Source organism: Narcine bancroftii, chromosome 4 (assembly GCF_036971445.1).
Source record: "Narcine bancroftii isolate sNarBan1 chromosome 4, sNarBan1.hap1, whole genome shotgun sequence".
In the NCBI taxonomy this organism is placed as follows: domain Eukaryota; kingdom Metazoa; phylum Chordata; class Chondrichthyes; order Torpediniformes; family Narcinidae; genus Narcine; species Narcine bancroftii.
Window position 1 is genome coordinate 235,535,030 of NC_091472.1, and position 21,781 is coordinate 235,556,810.

The 21,781-nt window shown below is 40.5% G+C and overlaps 1 protein-coding gene across 4 annotated transcripts in view; it reads left to right on the plus strand.

The window, feature by feature from the left end:
- agap1 (ArfGAP with GTPase domain, ankyrin repeat and PH domain 1) overlaps positions 1 to 21,781 on the plus strand; it is a 786,550-nt gene that overhangs the window by 597,033 nt on the left and 167,736 nt on the right. For all 4 annotated transcript variants that reach the window (XM_069934384.1, XM_069934385.1, XM_069934382.1 and 1 more), the window contains one exon: positions 3,040 to 3,201. In XM_069934384.1, the coding sequence (XP_069790485.1) occupies positions 3,040 to 3,201 (162 nt within the window). The remainder of the gene's footprint in view (positions 1 to 3,039; positions 3,202 to 21,781) is intronic.

Sequence of the window (21,781 nt, forward strand, 5' to 3'; positions counted from 1 at the left end):
ACCTGGATTGCGTTGGACCTGCCAATCCACCTTTGGACCTTTTATGCAGATAAATGAAGCTTCTTAAAGGTGGAGGAAACCTGTCTTTACAAATCGCTGATTTTCACTTTAAAAGAACCTATAGAGAGAGAGAGAGGCAAGAAATGTGAAGGGTTAAGGTGGAGGAGGATGAGTCACATGGTGGAGTGTGTGATTAGAAGAGAAAAGCTGCCAGTGTCAGTGAGAATGGGGTTTAAAGAGAGACCAGAGGGAACTGAGGAGGTGGGGGTGGGGAAAGAGGAGAGAGCAGAAGAATCCACTGGGGAAATGGGGTGGAATTGGAGGTGGAACCAAAGAGGAAGGGGGATGAGAATGGATGGAGGTGGGCGAGAAAGGGGACTAAATAGAGAGAAAAGGGAAGACCATTCTACTTCTCCCTTTGAAGCTGCTGAGTTTCCTCGCGCAGATTGTGTTGGGCTTCAGATTCTGGCACCTGCATTATCCTGGGTGAATTCACAAGAGTGAGTCAACTCTTTTTATTGTCTAGGCAATTTTTTTTCAGTTTTATGGCAGAAATATATGTCAAATCCTTCCATTTCGTATGTGAGAATACACAGCTTTCTAATTGCAGTTTCAAACCAAAGTGGTGTATCAATACTGAGTTTAGAAATGGTTGACAGAATACTGTTTTATCACTGCAATTTGCAAATGATAGTGAATTCCCATTTATAAAATCGATTGTCTTGTCATGTTATATTGAAATAGGTGTGGTTTTCTAACCTGAGATAAACAGTGACCAGGTGAGATTGAGGCTGACACTATATCTATAATATCACTTTGACTGGGATGGAGTTCAAGTTCAGGTTTATTATCATCTGACTGTGCATATACAACCAGACAAAGCATCATTTCTCCGGACCCCAGCGCACGCACAATACACAGCACATCATACTCATGTGTATGCATAACGTTACGATATCAGATAAATATATATAAATATTTTGCAGCAATCTACTTGGTGACATGGATACATTCATCAATTTCAGTCTGTGGGAAGAAGCTATTTCCCAGCCTGGCAGTCCTGATTTTGATGCTCCTGTACCTCTTTCCTGATGGTAGTGGGTCAAAGATGCTGTGTGCTGGATGGAAAGGGTCATCAGTAATTCTTTGAACCCGTTTTAACCAATGCTCATGGTGAATGTGGTTAATAGAGGAAAGGGAGACCCCAGTGCTCTTCTCAGCCATTTTGATGATCCTCTGCATTGACTTGCAGTCTGATTTTTTGCAGCCACTGTACCACACAATGATACAGCCAATCAGGATACTCTCAAATGTGCTCCTGTAAAATGTCATCAAGATGGCGTCTGGTAGCTTTACCCTCCTCGACTTCTTTAGGAAGTGAGAATGCTGCTACACCTTCCTTACAAATTAGGAGGTGTTGTGTGTGTTAAACCAGGGTTCATCTGAATCTGCACAACTTAGGACCAGTTGGCATCCTGGATTCCAGTTAGTGTTGTGTTGATTGGCAAAGACCTGGATTGCAGCAAATTTGAGTTCCACATATGCAAATTGTAAGAACTAATGTGAAGTTTTCTTGTTTATGAATAGAGCTAACTGTGGCAAGGAGACTACAGGAAGTGCCTGTTGACATCCAAATTTGTAGTTACACTATCGCAAGATATCCTCAACCTTTCTACTCTCCAGAGGCAAAGGTTTTATTTGTATAGAATTATGCCAAATTGAAGTGATTTAGAAATCTAAACAGGGCTTAGTCAGGTCTACTCAAAACAGTCAAATGTTTCATTGCCAAGATCATGCTTGAGTTTTGGGGACGTGAACGTACATTATCAAGCTGCTGCAATGATCAAGTTGGAGAGAAATAAATGCGTCAAAAATAGGATTTTCTTTACACCTTGTGTTAAAATAAAGTAGCAAGGATGGGTGCTGGACTAAGTGTGCTTTTGTCTAATTGTGCCATGATCTAAATGTGCCTTCCAGTAAATGGGAAAGGTGGATTGTCCAAGAATAGGGAGGGACTAGCACCTAAAACCTAGGAGTGACCAATCAGTGGCACTTCATGGAGAATATATCTGCACAGTCTCCAACCAGGTTCAGCTAGTCCATTCCTCATTCTCCCTCTCTTCCCCATCTCCTTTCCTTCTGGTCTCCACCCCCTTCCCTCTCCATTCACAGAGCTATCCCCCTGCCCTAGTTGTGCCCTCCCTCCCTCATCCATCTCTTGCTGTGCTCCTCTCCCTGTCCCTCACACCCTCCCCACCATTTTACAATAAAAATTGTAAAATCCGGACTTCTCGGGGTAGATTCGATCCAAATTTTTGTATTTTCCGGATTCTCAGGCAGTTAAAATTCAAATTTAAGGAGAATGAATGGATACATTTTGATAGTTTATGAATTAATCTTTTTTTTTCATTTAAAATACAAAGTACCAAAAATACAAGTAAATATATTTTTCAGATTCTTGTGTGGTCCAGATTTCTGGCATCAGGAATTTCAGACTTTTACTTTATTTAGGTGCCTGCCTACAGTTTGCTCATATCTTTTTTTTTTTTATTTTTCAAACTATAAACCATATTGACCAAGATACCATACAGACATTTTTCTTCTTAAATATATACAGTGTCGTTTTTTTCCCCCTTTTTCCCCCCTCCCTTCCCTCCCTCCCTCACCCCCTTCCCCATTTATTTGAAGTTCAATCTATAAGTTTGCTCATATCTTGATGAAGGGCTGAGGCCTTTGATAAATGTTGGTTATTTATCTTTATTACACTATTTGACCTGCTGAGTTTCTCCAGCATTGTGTTTATACATCTGTCCCTAGTTGGTCAAAATTTGTCACAATCTGTATTGATTCCAGGCACCTTGAGAGAAACCCATCCTTTATTTTCCCCGCCCAAGAGATTTGAGAGGATGCTCAGATTCAGAATGTTCAGATTTCAGATTCCACAACCAGAGTCTGGATTTTGGATGCCTCGTTCATGTGCTGGAAATGTTCCAAAACAGCTTCATTTCTCATGTTTTTTCTTTCTTTCTGTCCTTGTAGATACTGGCCTCGGAGACTCCGTGTGTTCGAGCCCCAGTATATCCAGCACCACCAGCCCCAAACTCGAGCCTCCTCCTTCGCCCCATGCCAATAGGAAGAAGCATCGGAGGAAGAAGAGCACCAGTAACTTCAAAGCTGATGGCATCTCAGGCACAGCAGAAGGTAGCTCACTATGTTCATGAATTGTTGGCCTTTCATGGCAGTAAATTAGATTGTCTAGAAGTCAGTGATTTAAAGAAGTTGAACAAAAGCCTAAGCCTCCCAGGCATTTAGTTTCCTACTTGCATATGTCTATGTTTAATTTTCAAATCAATTGTGCTGTCATATAGCAATAAGTAAGCCAGGTATGCTGTTCTAGTAGAATTGGTTCCGTTTAATGGTCATTGACAGTGTTGTCACCTGGACGAAATTGGTTGATTTCTGTTTCATCCCATGTGTGAGAGGGCAATTATCCCAGTGGAGAAGCAGGTGGATTGGTTGACATTATTCCTGCACTTCTCCTATAGGCAGACACCGAGAGTAGCTCAGTTGTCTGTCATCTTGACTGGATAGCATTTGTACAGAAAAACTGATTTTTCTCCTTCCATCTCTCTCTCCCTCCCTCCTTGGCTCCTGTCAGCTTTGACCAGCATGGTCATTCTTCTTGGTGTTCTTGTGAGACAGTAGGGTAACAATTCACAGTTAGAAGCTGCCATTTCCTTGATCACAGCCTAGAGAGTCCGTCACTTCCTTAATCCACAGCTGAGAAATTCCAACACTTCCTCGATTCACAGATTCGAAATTTCATCACTTCCTCAATGAACAGACTAGAAATAACATCATTTCCTTGCTCCACAGCTGAGAAATTCCATTAGAAGAACACTGCAGAGTGATCAAAGGTTGAAAGCTTAGTTTTCTTTTACTCAATGACTCTCCTCATTTTGAATTGAAGTGATACCCAGGACATAATTGAGTTGATAGTTGTTGTGACATGCACTGAGATACAGTGAGAAGCACTGTTTGGAATGCTATCCAGGCAAATCAACCTTTACTAGCACAAGTGAGAAAGAAGCTGTGCTTGAATCTGGAGGTTTGTGTTTTCAAATCCATGATTCCTGTGCCCGACAGGAGAGGGGAGAAGAGAGAGTGACCGGGGTGGGATGTCTCTGTTAATATGTTGGTTGCTTTCTCAAGGCAGAGAAAGGTGAAGATAGAGTCAATGGAGGTGAGGTGGGTTTGCATGATGGACTGATCGGCGTGTACAATCCTATGCTGTTTCCTGCAGCCTTGGGCAGAATAGTTCCCATCCCAAGCTGTAAGCCAGCTAATAATGAGGCCAGTTATAAGGATTCATTATCAGAGATCACAGACAGTATAATCAAGAACAGCCATTTCCATCAGTATAAGACTTTTAACGTAGATAGCAGCACCCCAAGCTCTTTAAAAGCTGACCCTTCTAATCTGTATCATGTTGGATGGTCTAATTTCCTCCTGGGAAGAGCCCCACACTCCAAATTGCTGCCACTTGCCTCTCCAAGCTCAACACCTTCCTGGAGAAACCTAACTCTTTATTCAGCACTGCCTCCACTACTGCTGTACACAATATACAATCGATAATATGTCAATAACACCCGCCATGTCCATAAACCTCTGCCAGGGACACATGGGAATACCACACCACACCATTCTGGTGTGGAAACACTTCACTGTATTTGTCAGAATGTCATACCCAATAGCAGTACTATTAACTCAAGGACAAGATCAAGAAATCTGCTCATCACCACCTTCTCAAGGGCATTAAGGATGTACCATTAATTATGGATCTTGCCAATGAAGCTGAAGTTCCAGGATAGGAATTAAAAGATCTTAAAATTTCAGAACCAGAATTAAAAAGAACTTGTTCAGAATGTTGAAACTCATTCCCCAATCTGCAAGTGGATCTGAGATGAAGTTCTCAGAAAGAACCTATAGAAAGGCTCTCAATCACCAGATGATTTAACCTGCCTCTGGGTGCTCTGCGAGAGTGTGTCCCAGTAATGAGTCCCAAACACAGACCCAGGTTCAAAGGAAAACTTGGTCACATTGCCCATTGACTTGACGTGTTGATCATCTGTGTGATGAGGTAATTCAGTGACGAGTCTATAATCATGTTTCACACTAGATAATAGTTCTGAGACATTTCGAAGTATTATTTGCCGCTGATTTTCACCAGAAAGGAACATTAGATCGTGAACTCAAAAAAAATCAGTGGAATTTGCCACATGATGTCAGTGCAAAGGAATGAAACACAAAAGTCTGCAAACGCCATGGTTGAAGTAAGAACACAATGATGGAAAAACTCAGCAGGTCGCACAGCGTACTTTATATAGCAAACATAAAGATATGTAACCAAAGTTTCGGGCCTGAGCCCTTCATCAAGGAGTGAGCAAAATGTAGACAGGCACCCAAACAAAATGGTGGAGTAGGGGAGGAGCACAGGCCCACAGGCAAGAGGTAATAGGTGGATAAGGGAGGGAGGGCATGAGAGAGCCTTTCCACACTCCCCCACCCCACCACCATTTTATTCAGACACCTGCCCACATTTTGCTCTTGAATGAAGGGCTCAGGCCCAAAACATTGATTATATATCTTTATCTTTGCTTCATAAAGTATGCTGCGTGACATGCTGAGTTTCTCCAGCATTGTGTTTTTATATGATGTCAATGCATTGGGTGAAGATTCATTTACTTTCCTTATTAGTCTGCTCACTCAATAAGACATCTACTGTTCTGCATAAACTTTATGTACCTGATACTCTTCTCTTGTACCATTGCACTCTTTCTTCTTTTCTTCTTTGGCTTGGCTTCGCGGACGAAGATTTATGGAGGGGTATGTCCACGTCTGTTGCAGGCTCGTTGGTGACTGACAAGTCCGATGCAGGACAGGCAGGCACGGTTGCAACGGTGGCAAGGGAAAATTGGTTGGTTGGGGTTGGGTGTTGGGTTTTTCCTCCTTTGTCTTTTGTCAGTGAGATGGGCTCTGCGGTCTTCTTCAAAGGAGGTTGCTGCCCGCCGAACTGTGAGGCGCCAAGATGCACGGTTGGAGGCGAGATCAGTCCACTGGCGGTGGTCAATGTGGCAGGCAACAAGAGATTTCTTTAAGCAGTCCTTGTATCTCTTCTTTGATGCACCTCTGTCTCGGTGGCCAGTGGAGAACTCGCCATAGAACACAATCTTGGGAAGGCGATGGTCCTCCATTCTGGAGACATGACCCACCCAGCGCAGTTAGGTCTTCAGCAGCATGGATTCGATGCTTGCGGACTCTGCCAGCTCGAGTACTTCAAAGTTGGTGATGAAGTCATTCCAATGAATGTTGAGGATGGAGCGGAGACAGCGCTGATGGAAGCGTTCTAGGAGCCGTAGGTGATGCCGGTAGAGGACCCATGATTTGGAGCCGAACAGGAGCGTGGGTATGACAACGGCTCTGTACACGCTGATCATTGTGTGTTTCTTCAGGTGATTGTTTTTCCAGACTCTTCTGTGTAGTCTTCCAAAGGCGCTGTTTGCCTTGGCGAGTCTGTTGTCTATCTCTTTGTCGATTCTTGCATCAGATGAAATGCTGCAGCCGAGGTAGGTAAACTGGTTGACCATTTTGAGTTCAGTGTGCCCGATGGAAATGTGCGGGGGCTGGTGGTCATGGTGGGGAGCTGGCTGATGGAGGACCTCAGTTTTCTTCAGGCTGACTTCCAGGCCAAACATTTTGGCAGTTTCCACAAAACAGGACATCATGCACTGGAGAACTAGCTCTGAATGGGCAACTAAAGCGGCATCGTCTGCAAAGAGTAGTTCACGGACAAGTTGCTCTTGTGTCTTGGTGTGAGCTTGCAGGCACCTCAGATTGAAGAGACTGCCATCCGTGCGGTATCGGATGTAAACACCGTCTTCATTGTTGAGGTCTTTATTGGCTTGTTTCAGCATCATGCTGAAGAAGATAGTAAAGATGGTTGGTGCAAGGACGCAGCTTTGCTTCACGCCGTTGTCAGTGGAGAAGGGTTCGGAGAGCTCATTGCTGTATCTGACCCAACCTTGTTGGTTTTCGTGCAGTTGGATAACCATGTTGAGGAACTTGGGGGGGCATCCGAAGCGCTCTAGTACTTGCCAAAGCCCTTTCCTGCTCACGGTGTCAAAGGCTTTGGTGAGGTCAACAAAGATGATGTAGAGTCCTTTGTTTTGTTCTCTGCACTTTTCTTGGAGCTGTCTGAGGGCAAAGACCATGTCAGTAGTTCCTCTGTTTGCGCGAAAGCCACATTGTGATTCTGGGAGGACTACAAACAGGAATGTCCTCGCAGGATCACCATTGCACTAATGTTGTTGAAAATGCGTAAGTTCTTTCTTGTAAGGGGAGATTTACAATGTCTGCATTCCACACATCATATTCTATTCGAGGGCACTTGGGAACACAAGTATTCAATTCTCATTCAGCTCTTTTTAAAACCGCTGCATGCTCCTTGCGAAAGGAGTAAATATTTCCTTTTGGGCCTCAGTAGCCCCTTTCATATTGGCACTTGAACCTGGTAATTAATCATCAATCTACTTGTTCACCTGCCAGCGTGAACGCTCCTGAACCGGTAGGGGAGCCCAAATCACTCCAGGGATGAACTGCCGGGGTGGGGGGTGTTGTATCATTGCTGATTCGTTTTGAATTGGCTGAAGGTTGCGGGTCGCTGAATGTGAACGGGACACCCAGTAGGCCAGGTCCAATTAGTGACAAGTTGATGACATTCTTATGTGCGTGCAAGAGCGTGAAGGAAACAAAAGATATTCTTCCAAATAACAACACTTATTTAAAAGAAAGGTATAAACTTTGTATTCAATTTACTATATTCTAAATCCTGATCAATGTATTATGGTCTTGTATTTAAGCAAAATTATTCATACTTAATTAAAACATAATTAAGCATTATGTGCAGCACAATAATGAGCCCGTCAGACCATGTTGTTGCGCCGACCTATATAAAACTACTCCAGTATCAGAAAATCGTCGCGGGAATAAAACATAGGAGCGTGGGAAAATATGCACACAATTTATAAAGGAGTGTGGGAAAGTGGTAATGGAAATAAAATACATATGCACAATTTATAACGAGCATGGGAAAGTCACAGCGGGGATGAAACACACACACGCACGCACACACCCAATGAAGCGGGTACATACAACAATCAAGGATGGATAGATAGTTATGTCTATGAGAGACAGAGGGAAGGGAGAGACGGGGGAAGAGAGAGAGAGTGTGTGTGTGGGCAGGCAAAGAACTAGCTGCCTTTTCCCAGTGTGCCTTGGCACAGAGCACTCATGGAGGGCTTTCTCTGCCACACGGAATTCTGGGAGGGCAGGTCCACCATCACTCGATGCATCACTCAGGACGTCAATGCTGGAGGATAGGTGCCCCTTTGCTCAGTGCTACCGGGTAGGCAGTGTGAATGGCTGCACAGAACCATTGGTCCACTGTGAACATCGCTACCAGTTTTTCTAAATGGTTCGTTCACCCGCCAAGTTAGAGGTTTGCCAATGTGAAAGGGGCTAGTGACACAGCAGCAAGACAGTTCCTGAGTTGGGAGATGCTGATGAACTACTCGCATTTGTTCTGTGGAGCAGATCAGCAAGTAAGTAATCTGAAGTGTTCAGGCTTTAGAAGGATGCAAATGAAAAATTATCATCTCTTTCTTTAAACCATAAAAATTGCAATTACCAGGATAGGAGATTAAATCAGTAGCCATAACCCAAAATATTAAATTGATAAGAAATCATGTTTTTTTTTGCATTTCCATTTCACACATGCTCAGATCAGCTAATCAATCGTTAACTCACAGATCTTTGAAGTTCACTGTTGGTTCCAGATATCTGAAACCTCTATTAGCATTTCGTTCATTGGAGAATTTTCATTGAATGTAGTCATTTAGTCATTATTTAAAAGTTTAAAACTAAGGTGCCCAAAGTCTACCAAGTTCTGAACAGTTGCTGCAAGGTATTATTATATGTAGTTATTATTTTAATTCAGTGAAACGTGATATGGTGCCATTATTGTTTCTGAGTTAGGAAATAGAGTGTCAAGGTACCATTTTTTCAGCACAAAATCCATCCCACAGACCTGGTCCTTTCCTGTATTGATTTCTTTGGGACGGGTGGGGAGGATGTCAGAGTGGGAGAGAGGGGGCTCGTGCAAAAATTAGCTGCAGCCAGTGTTACAATATTTCTTGCACCTGAGAAATCAATGGCAGTGTGGGTCATAAAAATTGACCCTGGTCATCATCTGTCACGGTACAAATGCAGGAACTGTATTACACTCATTACAGGTGCATTATGAAACAAAGTACTTTGTTATTGTTCATTCACAAGCTATTGCCCCTTGAGGAATGGCACAGGCCCGAAACATCAGTCATATATCTTTACCTCCTATGGTCGCAACAAGACCAGCTGAGTTCCTCCAGCATTTCTCTGTTTTGCTTTTCCTCGATGTGTGTAACCTCCATCTCCCAATTACACATCTTACTGCCATTTTTAAGCATGCTCTCTATTTTCTTTGCCCATTTCATTGAAGTGTCTTGTGAAATCAGATTTTCCAGTGCAAACCCTGGAGACATTGCTTTATTTCTCCTCTTTGTGCCCTGACAACTACCTGCTAATCCCTCCACCTTCCGAAAAAACTGTTCCCTCCTTGACTCCCCCGTTCGCTCATCCCTTCCCACCGATTGACCCCTTGGTATCTACCCCTGTGACTGCAAGAAATGCTACATGCACCCACATCTCCTCCATCACCAGGTTTCTGAGCTCCAAATAGTCCTTCTAAATGAACAACACTTCATCTGTGAATCTGCAGGGATCATCTACTGCATCCAGTGCTCCCGTTGTGACCTCTATGTCAGAGAGACTGGATGCAGACTGGAAAAAATTTTCATTGAGCACCTTCTCTCTGTCCGCAGCAATTGCGGGGATCTCCCAGTGGCCAACTATTTCAATTCTGCACCCTATTCCCGCACTGACATGTCTGTCCTTGGCGTCGTACACTTCCAAACTGGGGCCATCTGTAAAATGAAGGAGCAACACTTAATTTTCCTTCTGGGCACTCTCCAACCGGATGGCATTAACATTGACTTCTCTGGTTTCTGTAAGGCCACACTCTGTCTCACTCCCTCTCTTCCCCATCCCTCTCTCCCCTTTTCTCCAGCTCTCCGCCCTTCCCTCCACATTTAGAGAACTATTCCCTCCCCTAACACTTCTCGGCTTTTTTCTCTTGTATTCTCCCACCCCTATCCAACTATGACCTCTTGCCTGTGACCCTATCCTCCCCGTACCATTTTATTCTGGCGCCTGCCTGCATTTTGCTCAAACCTTGACGAAGGGCTCAGACGTGAAATATTGGTTATGTATCCTTTATCTTTGCTGTGTGACTTGCCGAGTTTCTTCATTTCTGTGTAAGCTACATTCACAACATTGGGAGACTTCTTTGCAGAACTGTCAATCTATTAATTTCCATTTTGCCAGTAATCTATGCAGAGACCTATCAGGTCTTTCCTGAAAGTCTGAGTTAACAAGATCCTGTTTCTTTTGTTTAGGAGCTTCTCAGAGGACTGTATCAAGATTAGTTGGTCATTTCACACAATGGCTAACGCTTATTGATCAACTCATTTTTTTCCAAGTGATCTTTGGCTGTCCCAGATGATGGACTTCAATAATTTCTCCAAAATAGACCCTAAAATGACTGATATAGAATAGAACCAGAGAACACTATGGCAGAAAAACACACCCTACGTCTATGCCAAACTATTTTTCAACCCAGTTCCATATCCTGCCCCTGGACCATGGACCTCCATACCCTTCCCATCTATGTACCTATCCAAATTCCTTTTAAATGTTGAAATTGAACCCAGATTCATCACTTCCACTGGCAGCTCATTCCATACACACACCACCCTCTGAATAAAGAAGTTCCCCCTTAAACATTTCATCTCTCACCCTCAACCCATGTCCTCCAGTTCATGTCTCACCCAACCTCAATGGGAAAAAACCCTGCTTGCATTTACTCTATCTCTTCCCCTCATCATTTTTTATACCACCATCAAAAATCCCCTCGCTCTTCGATGCTTCAGAGAATAAAGTCCTAACCTATTCACCTTTCATTCTAATGCAGCTCTTCAAATCCCGGCAACATCTTTGTAAATTTCTCGCATTCTTTCAAACTGTTTGATATCTTTTCTGTAGGTAAGTGACCAAAACTGCACAAAATACTCCATATTTGGCCTCACCAATGTTTTGTACAGCTTCAACATATCAACTTTACTCAATACTTTGTTTATGAAGGCTTGTGTGTCAAAAGCATTCTTGTGACTCTGCTTTCGAGGAATTATATCTCTCTCTGTTCCACTGCACTTCAAAGTGCCCAACCATTTACTGTGCAAGTTCGACCCAAGTTTGTCCTCTCACATCTTACACCTCACATTAAATTCCATCTGCCATTTTGCAGCTCATTTTTCCAGCTGGTCCAGATCTCGCTGCAAAAGTTTGACAGCTTTCCTCGCTGTCCACTACACCCCCAATTTTAATGTCATCTGCAAATTTGCTGGTCCATTTTACCACATTATTATCCAGATGCCATGCAACAATAGACCCAGCACCGATCTCTGAAGTACACCACTAGTCCCAGGCCTCCAGTTAGAGAGGCAGTCAACCACTATCACTCTCTGGCTTCTCCCATATAGCCCATGTCTTATCCAGTTTACTAACTCACCATGAATACTGAGCATGAACCTTCATGACAAACCTCTCGTGTGAGACTTTGTCAAAGATCTTACTAAAGTCCATGTAGACCACATCCTTTTCTTTCATCAACTTTTCCAGTAACTTCCTTGAAAAACTACATGATTGGTTAAATATGGCTGAGTGCTCACAAAACCATATTTGTTATCCCTAATCAGTCCCTGTCTATCCAAATACTGGTATATCTGATCTCTTAGAATATCTTCCTATAATTAATCATTGGCCTATAATTACCTAGATTATTCTTGAAGCCTTTCTTAATGGAACAACATTAGCCTCCAATCATTTGGCACCTCACCTGTGGCTAAGGACATTTTCAATACCACTGCTTGAGCCGCTGTAATCTCTGCATGAGCCTCACTCAAGGCCCGAGGAAATATCTTGGCAGGCCCTCGGGATTTATCCACCTTTATGTGCCTCAAAATAACAGAGCACTTTCTCCTTAATAATCTGGATCAGCTCCATGACCTCACTCCCCCATTTTGTTTGGCGCCATCCATAGATGACTATTCTGGTCTCCATCCTTTTGTTCTTAATATATCCATAAAAGCCCATGGATTTTCTTTCACCTTGACTGCCAGAGCTCACTCATGCTGCCTTTTAACTATTGATTTGCAGATTTGAGGTTTCTTTCTCCCTTCCTTATTTTTTTTGTAATTTAGAGATATAACATGGTACAGGCCTTACAATCCACAAGCCCGTGCCACCCAAATACACCCATGTGTCAGTTAACCCCATACGTCTTTGGAGGAAACCCACGGGGTCACAGGAAGAATGCACAAACTCCTAGCATAGAGTGTTGGATTTGAACCCGGACTGCTGGCACTGTAACAGCATTGCACTAACTGCTATGCTAATTATAATTCATTTGACATTTTATGATCAAAATGGATAATTCATGAGTTATGTCTTTGGATGGAAAACATCAGGTGCTGATATGTGCTTACCTTAAGTCCTGTTATTTTCTCCAGTGCTTATTAAACCCAGATGGCTTATTTTTTTGATTCCTATTTCATCATCATGAATATAGGTGCAAGGGCTCATTCATCAGCAAGTTTGCTCTTTCCTTATTGGCCATTCTAGCATTGAGTGCATTCAATGAGCACACATTCACCTTCCTTTCTATTACTATATTTCTAATAAGATTAAATTACCCCTGGTTGGCTTGTTTCCCCTACGCTTAATACAGCTAGTTTTTGTTTTGTTCAGACCCATTATAACTCTTAATTCTTGCAGCCTCCTGGATGTCTTTTTGCATTAGTGTGAGCCTTTGAACTTAAGTTATCAGCACAAGGAACAGGATAGAAAAGAAAAAAAAAAAACATAGTGTACCCACAGTTCAAATTACGACCATTGTCTATTATTATTATCATTTCTTACTGACCACTTTTATTTGTCACATTATACCCAATATAATGAGATAAGTTCATCTGCGTGCAGTCTAACAGGTTAACTCTAACATACAAACAGCCGTATTAAGTAGAAGGAAAGAACAATTATAGAGTGCAGAGATATAACGAAAAGAAAAAGATCAATTCTCGCCAGGCAAGGGCAGCGTGAGGCTGATGACCGCAGGGAAAACACTGTCTTTCAGCCTGTTTGTGCTCGATTTCATACACTGGAGCCTTCTCCCTGATGAGAGGAGGGAGCAGAGTGTATCCGGGGTGCAATGTGACTTTCAGCATGTTGTCTGTTCGGACATTGGATGGGTTCTTCAGAATGTTTTAACCCAGCCCTGTGCTTGGGAGTCTGATATTCATCAATAAAAATTTGAATTGTTAGGTCAAAAGAAGGTTGGTTTAAAAAAAAACATTATAAGATGACTCCAAGGCACGATTGTTTTAGGTCAGCATTAGAAGTTTCTTTGAACATTGAATTTTCCAAGTTTAGGCCAACCCTCACACCAATCCAGTTTCACTATTTTCATCTGAACTTACCTGCTCCCACTTTTTTTCTCAAAGCTTCCCAATCCTTGGTGTCTCCTTCCCCCCTCTCTCTCTGCACCTTCCTCGCCATCCTATTACCTCTTGTCCCTTTCCCGTTTTCCCACCTTTTTCTGCTTGCTGCCTCCCATTCCAACTTTAGTTTCGATAACATTGTCTGTTCACGTCTCTCCATAGATGCTTCAGCTTCTCATCACTTCAGCTTCGAAATATCCTTCCCGGATGTTTCCTCTTCATTGCCATAGATGCTGATTAGGACCTGTTGATTGTCTTTTTTTTAATCATCAGTCTTCACAAGCAGACAGACAATTTAGAATAACTCTGCACTTCGTGTTGGGTTGATTAGCTGAACTGCTCACAAAACAAACTTTCTCACTGCATCTCAGTGCACATTTCAGTAAACTTGAACGTGTAAAGTATCACATGTGAGCAGTCCACAGAGTTTCATGGAGAACTGGATCTGTTTTCAGCAGAAGTAACAGCTGAATAGTCCCACCCAAGCACCTGGCTGAGATCAGATAACTTGCGATTCCCAAAAGGACCTGCTGAGATAACCAGCATGCAGAGAAACTGCACATGATGTTTAATTAGTTTTCCTGACCAACTTATCTCCCCACCTTTCAAGCATACTTCATGGGGTTTCTCCTTCTGTAACGTACCCCCATTCCATCTCCTTCCCTGATTTTATATGCAAGGTAAGTGTCCATTCCTGTGAGGAAAGCTACAGGCTGTCAGCATCTTGTGTTCTCTCTCTCTCTCTCTCTCTCTCTCTCTCTCTCTCTCCCCCTAATGTCTGGTTTGATTTTAACCCCTTGTTTTGAGTGGCAAGTAAACCACAGAGATAATGCCATAGGGTTCATTATAACTTGCAGATACATAATGTTGTTTTGCTGGGCTCTGCGATATATAACTACTGATTTATGTAAATGGCTAGTGACAGGGTTTTATATTCCCAAGGGTCCATCAGGATCAGTCCCAAAGTCTGTAGTGACATCCGGTAGACAACTGTATTAAGATTAGCAACCAATATTGTTTCAATGGCACCAGTGTTAACGTTTGTCATTGACAATTGTTGACCAAAGGAATAACTTCCACAGAATGAATTGACCGCTTGTTAGATTATAATATGCCAACTGTGTGAGGTTAAATACACATTTGACATGCCTTTTTAAGAGCATGTGAGTATCCAAATTCAATAAACTGTCTAGCTGGTATATTTAAAATCCATAAATCACTGAAGGTCAAGAGACTTATTGAATCTTCGCCAGCAAGAGGAACATCATTCTTAGCTTGACACAGAACAACAGTGAGGAAGGATGAACTTGTGCACTGCACTAGACCCCAGCATCTGCAGATTCCTTCTTTCCCTCATGGTCTTATTTCTGTTGGGTTGATTCCTTGCAAGCTCAACTTTAAAAAGAAAGTAGTTTCAAATAAAAACGGGTGTACAGAATTTTCCATTAACATAGTGCTGCAATTTTAAATGACCTCGCATGAAAGAATCATTTGTATGGGATTCATTCTAATTAGATACCCATAATCAAACCCCGACCTCTTTGCGAACAGCTTACACAGAGTTTTCATCAAATTTCATTTCCATTCACTCAACCACAACACATAAAAGCACTCTCAATCTTCCAATTTTGTTTTGCACAGTTTTGTTAAATGCTCGGTGCTGTCAAGGGAAATGATTAACTGATGGATGCAAGGCAACAATACATTGGCTTGTGCGGCTGAAATTATAAACTCACTGAAAGACCCAGAATAATTGATTAATGCCGCATTCCTGACAGGGAGAATTCAGCTATTCCACCTTCTTGTGCCTTGGACTGTATATCTACTGATTAAAATTAGCTTGCGGTTGATTGGTTAATCAGCCATTCTAAATTGGGCTGAGAGTTTGGGTGAGTGGTGCAAACTGCAAGGAGTTGTGGGAAGAATAGTAAGGTACATTACTGTAAAATGGATGGTTGATAGTGAGGGGCATATTTGGGCCAAAAGGCCTGTTTCCGTGCTGTATCACTCCAACTCAAGTTTATTGTCATCTGATAGTACAAGTACAACCCAACAAAACAGCCTTCTCTGGTCCTCGGTGCAAAACATGTAGACATAACATAATCAGGCTTAACATACGTACAGTCAAACAATACATATGCAGGATGAGTATTTTATCTATAAAAATTAATAAATATCGCTTTGTACAGATGAGAGTCTCAGGTGGTTAATGTGAGCAGTTCCTTTGATCGTTCAGCATTCTCACAGCCCATGGGAAGAAGCTGTATCTCAGCCTGGTGGTACTGGCTCTGATACTCCTGTATCTCTTCTCCAATGAGAGCAGCTGAAAGGTGCTGTGTGCAATGAAGAATGGGGTCCTGAGTGATTTTGCATTCCCTCTTCAGATAAAGATTCTGGTAGGTCTCGTCAATGGGCCGGAGGGAGACCCAAGTGATCCTCTCTGCCACTCTTATGGTCCTGTGGATTGACCTTCAATCCATTTCTCTGCACCAACTGTATCATCCTGTGATACAGCCGGCCAGGATACTCTCAATAGAGCTCCTGTAGAAGGTTGAGATAATGGTGGCTGGTAACCTTGCCCAATTCAGTCTTTTCAGAAAGTGCAGTCGCTGTTGCACCCTCCTAACAGGTGACAAGATGTTGAGCATCCACGATAGGTCACTAATTAAGTGAACTTCAAGGAATTTGGTGATGGAGGAGTCACGTGATGGAGTAGTGGCCGGACGGTGAACTCCAGCCCTCTCCAGAAAAGTCGGGAAAAACAAGGGAAAACACAAAGGCACAGAAATAAAAGTTAAAGAAAAGTGAGTATAAAGGTGGAAAGAAGATGGCGACAAATAAAGAAAAATCAAAATCAACAGTAAGAAGAGAGGAAGAGAAGACAACGGAGGAAGAAGGAGAAGGCCTTACCTGTCCGAAGAGGCCCGCTGTGGAGAGAGAAGCCCGCTTCCTCAGGTCGGTAGAAATAGGACTACAAAAATGGCTCGCTGAGCCGAGTAAAAGTGCGCAACCGCGCATGAAAAAAAACACACCGACGGGAGGGGGGACCAGCTGGGGAGTCGATCTCCACAGCCGGCAACGACAGCTGCAGAACACCTGCAGCAAGAAGAGACCACAGAAGACAATGGAAACAAGAAAGAAGAGAAGAAAAGGGCAACAAAGAAACAACAGATGCCCAACCCAGAGGAAGAAGAAGAGGAAGAGTACAGTGAAATAGAAGAAGGGAAAGGCAAGATAAAGGATATACTTTCTCTTGTTAGAGGATACATGGAGTCATTTAAAGAATGGCAAACACAGGAATTTAATGATTTAAGAAGAAGAATAAACAACACAGAAGAGAAAATGAATAAAATAGATATGACCTTAACAGAAATCGGAAAGAAAATGGACAAGATGGAAGACTTAAAAAAGAAATTGGAGGAATCTAATAAAAAAGCTATAGAGACACAAGAACTGTTAGCTCAAAAAATAGATATAATGGAAAATTATAACAGAAGAAATAACATAAAGATAGTGGGCCTTAAGGAAGATGAAGAAGGCAAGAATATGAGGGAGTTTATAAAAGATTGGATCCCTAAGACCCTAGGATGTCCAGAACTACAGCAAGAAATGGAAATAGAAAGGGCACATAGAGCATTGGCCTCTAAACCACAACCACAACAAAAACCAAGATCTATTTTAGTAAAATTCCTAAGATATACTACAAGAGAAAAGGTACTGGAGAAGACAATGGAAAAAGTAAGAGGGGGCAACAAACCACTGGAATATAAAGGGCAAAAAATCTTCATTTATCCAGATATAAGTTTTGAACTCCTAAAGAAGAGAAAAGAGTTCAATACAGCAAAGGCGATTCTATGGAAGAAAGGGTATAAATTTATACTAAAGCATCCAGCGGTATTGAAAATATTTATTCCAGGACAACAAAACAGACTATTCTCGGATCCAGAAGAAGCACGAAAATTTGCAGAACAATTACAAAAATAGACTGAGGGATGAAGACGGGTAATGAGAGTAAAAATGATCACGATTGATATGTATGTGGGTAAAGAGGTATAAGAGTGAATAGATACAATGTGCATACTTGAATGTATCTGTACTTAGAGGAAAATATAGATAGTATAGACAAGAATTAATAAGGGAAGGTAATGGAATAGAGAGAATAAGGAGGGAATTAAAAGAGTGACCTTTGTTATATATGAAAAGCGAAATCTTTTCTGGGGGGGCTGGGTGGGGGGGAATAGCGGTCACTGCAAAATCAGTTGACGCTTGCGAGTGAATTCGCAAACCCAAATGGAGAGGGGAGATGTGGTTGTCCGACAAGGGATAAAGGACAACTCAGGAGGGGAAGGGGAGATTGGGGATAAAGAAGATATAAATAGGAGAATAAGGAAAATGTTTGATGTTGTAGGAATGTTGTCTTATAAAGAGTTTAAAATAAGAAAACAGAAATGGAAAAGGAGGAACGGTAATGATGGAAAAACGGAAAGAGAAGATAAACAAACTATAAAATGGCTACTGTGAACTATATGACTTTAAATATTAATGGAATACATAACCAAATTAAAAGGAAGAAACTACTAAATTTACTGAAAAAGGAAAAAATTGATATAGCATTTATCCAAGAAACACACTTAACTGAATTGGAGCACAAGAAATTAAAGAGAGATTGGGTAGGACATGTAACAGCAGCATCGTATAATTCAAAAGCAAGAGGAGTGGCTATATTAATTAGTAAAAATGTGCCATTTAAAATAGAAGAGGAAATAATAGATCCAGCAGGGAGATATGTTATGATAAAATGTCAGATATATTCGGAGTTTTGGAATCTACTTAATGTATATTCACCTAACGAAGAAGATCAAAAGTTTATGCAAGATATCTTTTTGAAGGTAGCTAATACGCAAGGGAACATACTAATAGGAGGGGATTTCAACCTGAATTTGGATTCAAATATGGATAAAACGGGGAAAAAAATTAACAGAAAGAACAAAGTAACCAAATTTATAATTAAATCAATGCAAGAAATGAAACTTTTGGATATATGGAGGAATCAAAACCCAAAAGAAAAGGAATACTCATACTACTCGGCTAGACATAAAACATACTCAAGAATAGACCTATTTTTGTTATCAGCTAGTATGCAGGATAGAGTAAGAAAAACAGAATATAAAGCTAGAATACTATCGGACCATTCACCCTTAATATTGACAGTAAAGCTAGAGGACATCCCTCCAAGAATGTATAGATGGAGATTAAACCCCATGCTACTTAAAAGACAGGATTTTAGAGAATGTATTGAAAAACAATTAAAAATGTATTTTGAAGTAAATACGGAATCAGTGGAAGATAAGTTTATACTATGGGATGCAATGAAAGCATTCATTAGAGGGCAAATAATAAGTTATGTAGCCAAGATGAAGAAGGACTATAATCAGGAAACAGAGCAGTTGGAAAGGGAAATAGTAAACATAGAAAAAAAATTAGCAATGAAGGAAGATACAACTAAAAGAAGAGAATTGGCGGATAAAAAAATAAAATATGAAACATTACAAACATATAAAGTAGAGAAGAATATAATGAAGACAAAACAGAAATATTATGAACTAGGAGAAAAAACGCACAAAATCCTAGCATGGCAGCTTAAGACAGAACAAGCTAAGAAAATGGTATTGGCATCAAGGAAAAAAGACAAACAAATTACATATAATCCAAATGAAATTAAGGAAAACTTTAGAGAATTCTATGAACAATTATACCGAACTGAAAACGAAGGGAAAGAAGGGAAAATAGATGAATTTTTGACTAAAATTGAACTACTAAAACTACAAATAGAGGAACAAAATAAATTAACAGAACCATTTGGAACAGTAGAAATACAAGAGATAATAAAAAAATTACCAAATAATAAGACACCAGGGGAGGATGGATTTCCAAAAGAATTCTACAAAACATTTAGAGACTTATTAATTCCACCCCTCCTGGATGTAATCAACCAGATTGATGAAACACAAAGCTTACCAGATTCATGTAAAACAACAATAATTACAGTAATACTAAAACAAGGGAAAGATCCACTCTCACCAGCGTCATATAGACCAATATCTTTGCTAAACACAGATTATAAGATAATAGCTAAACTCTTAGCAAACAGATTAGCAGAACAGGTACCGAAAATGGTAAATTTAGACCAAACTGGATTTATCAAAAAAAGACGCACAACAGACAATATTTGTAAATTTATTAACTTAATTCATGCAGTAGAAGGAAATAAAGCACCTGCAGTAGCAGTTGCTTTAGACGCAGAGAAGGCCTTCGACAGAGTAGAATGGAATTATTTGTTCAAAGTATTGCAAAAATTCAGTTTACCGGAGAAGTATATTAATTGGATTAAAGCATTATATAAGGGACCGTTAGCGAAAGTGACAGTAAATGGACATGTATCAAAGCAATTTAACTTAAGCAGGTCAACGCGGCAGGGATGCCCACTATCACCTTTATTGTTTGCGCTTGCTATAGAACCTCTAGCAGAATTGGTAAGAATAGATAATAATATAAAAGGAATAAAAATAAAAGACAAGGAATATAAAATCAGTCTATTTGCGGATGATGTTATAGTGTACTTAACAGAACCAGAACTATCAATAAAAGAATTATATAAGAAATTGAAGGAATATGGAGAAGTGTCGGGTTACAAGATAAACGTAAATAAAAGTGAAGCAATGCCTATGAATAATGCGGATTTCTCAAAATTTAAGAAGGAATCTCCATTCAGATGGCAAATGCAGGCAATAAGATACCTAGGTGTACAAATAAACAAAAATCTAGGCCAATTATATAAACTCAATTACAATCCACTAATGAAAAAATTACAGGATGATTTAGAGCATTGGAAAGATCTACCACTAACACTAATAGGAAGGATAAACTGTATTAAAATGAACATTTTTCCAAGGATATTGTACTTATTTCAGGCATTGCCAATACAACTGACAGAAAAAATCTTCAAAGAGTTAAAGAAAATAATAAGGAAATTTTTATGGAGAGGGGGGAAACCAAGGATAGCACTAGATAAATTAACAGAATGGTATAAGCAAGGAGGCTTACAATTGCCAAACTTTAAAAATTATTATAGAGCCGCACAATTAAGATACCTATCAGACTTTTATCAAACAAGGGTAAAACCAGACTGGACGAGATTAGAATTAGATAAAATAGGGGAAAAGATACCTGAACACATATTATATAAATGGGATGAAAAATTGGTACAACATAGAACTTCTCCAGTATTACATCATCTCCTCAATATTTGGAAGAAGATTCATGTAGAAAGAAATAAAACAAATTACCAATTACCAAAACTAATATTGACGCAAAATAAGCTACTCCCTTTTACAATAGATAACCTTTCCTTTAGAGAATGGGAAAAAAAAGGGATTAAAAGAATAGAAAATTGTTTTTCAGGAAGTAGATTCTTATCCTTTGAACAAATGAGAGATAAGTACAATATAACTGGAGATACAGCGCTGGCATATTACCAACTGAGATCCTACTTGAAGGATAAATTAGGACGCAATTTGAGTTTGCCAGAGGGAAGTAACCTCGAATATGTGATTACAGATACAATGTTAATCAAAAGATTTATAACAAATATGTATATTAAACTGCAAGAAAAGGAGAATGAGGAAACAAATGGTAAAATTAAACAAAAATGGGAACTAGATTTAAATATAAAGATAAAAAAGGAAACATGGGAGAAATTATGTTCTGGAACGATGAGAAATACAATAAATACGAGGCTACGTATGATACAATATAATTGGTTACACAGACTATACATTACACCTCAAAAGTTAAATAAATGGGACCCAACAGTATCTGATAGATGTTTTCGATGTAAAAAAGAAATGGGAACAACAATTCATGCAATCTGGACATGTGAGAGAGTAGAAAAATTTTGGGAAGATCTCAATCAGATATTAAATAAAATAACAGAAAACAATATACCAAAGAAT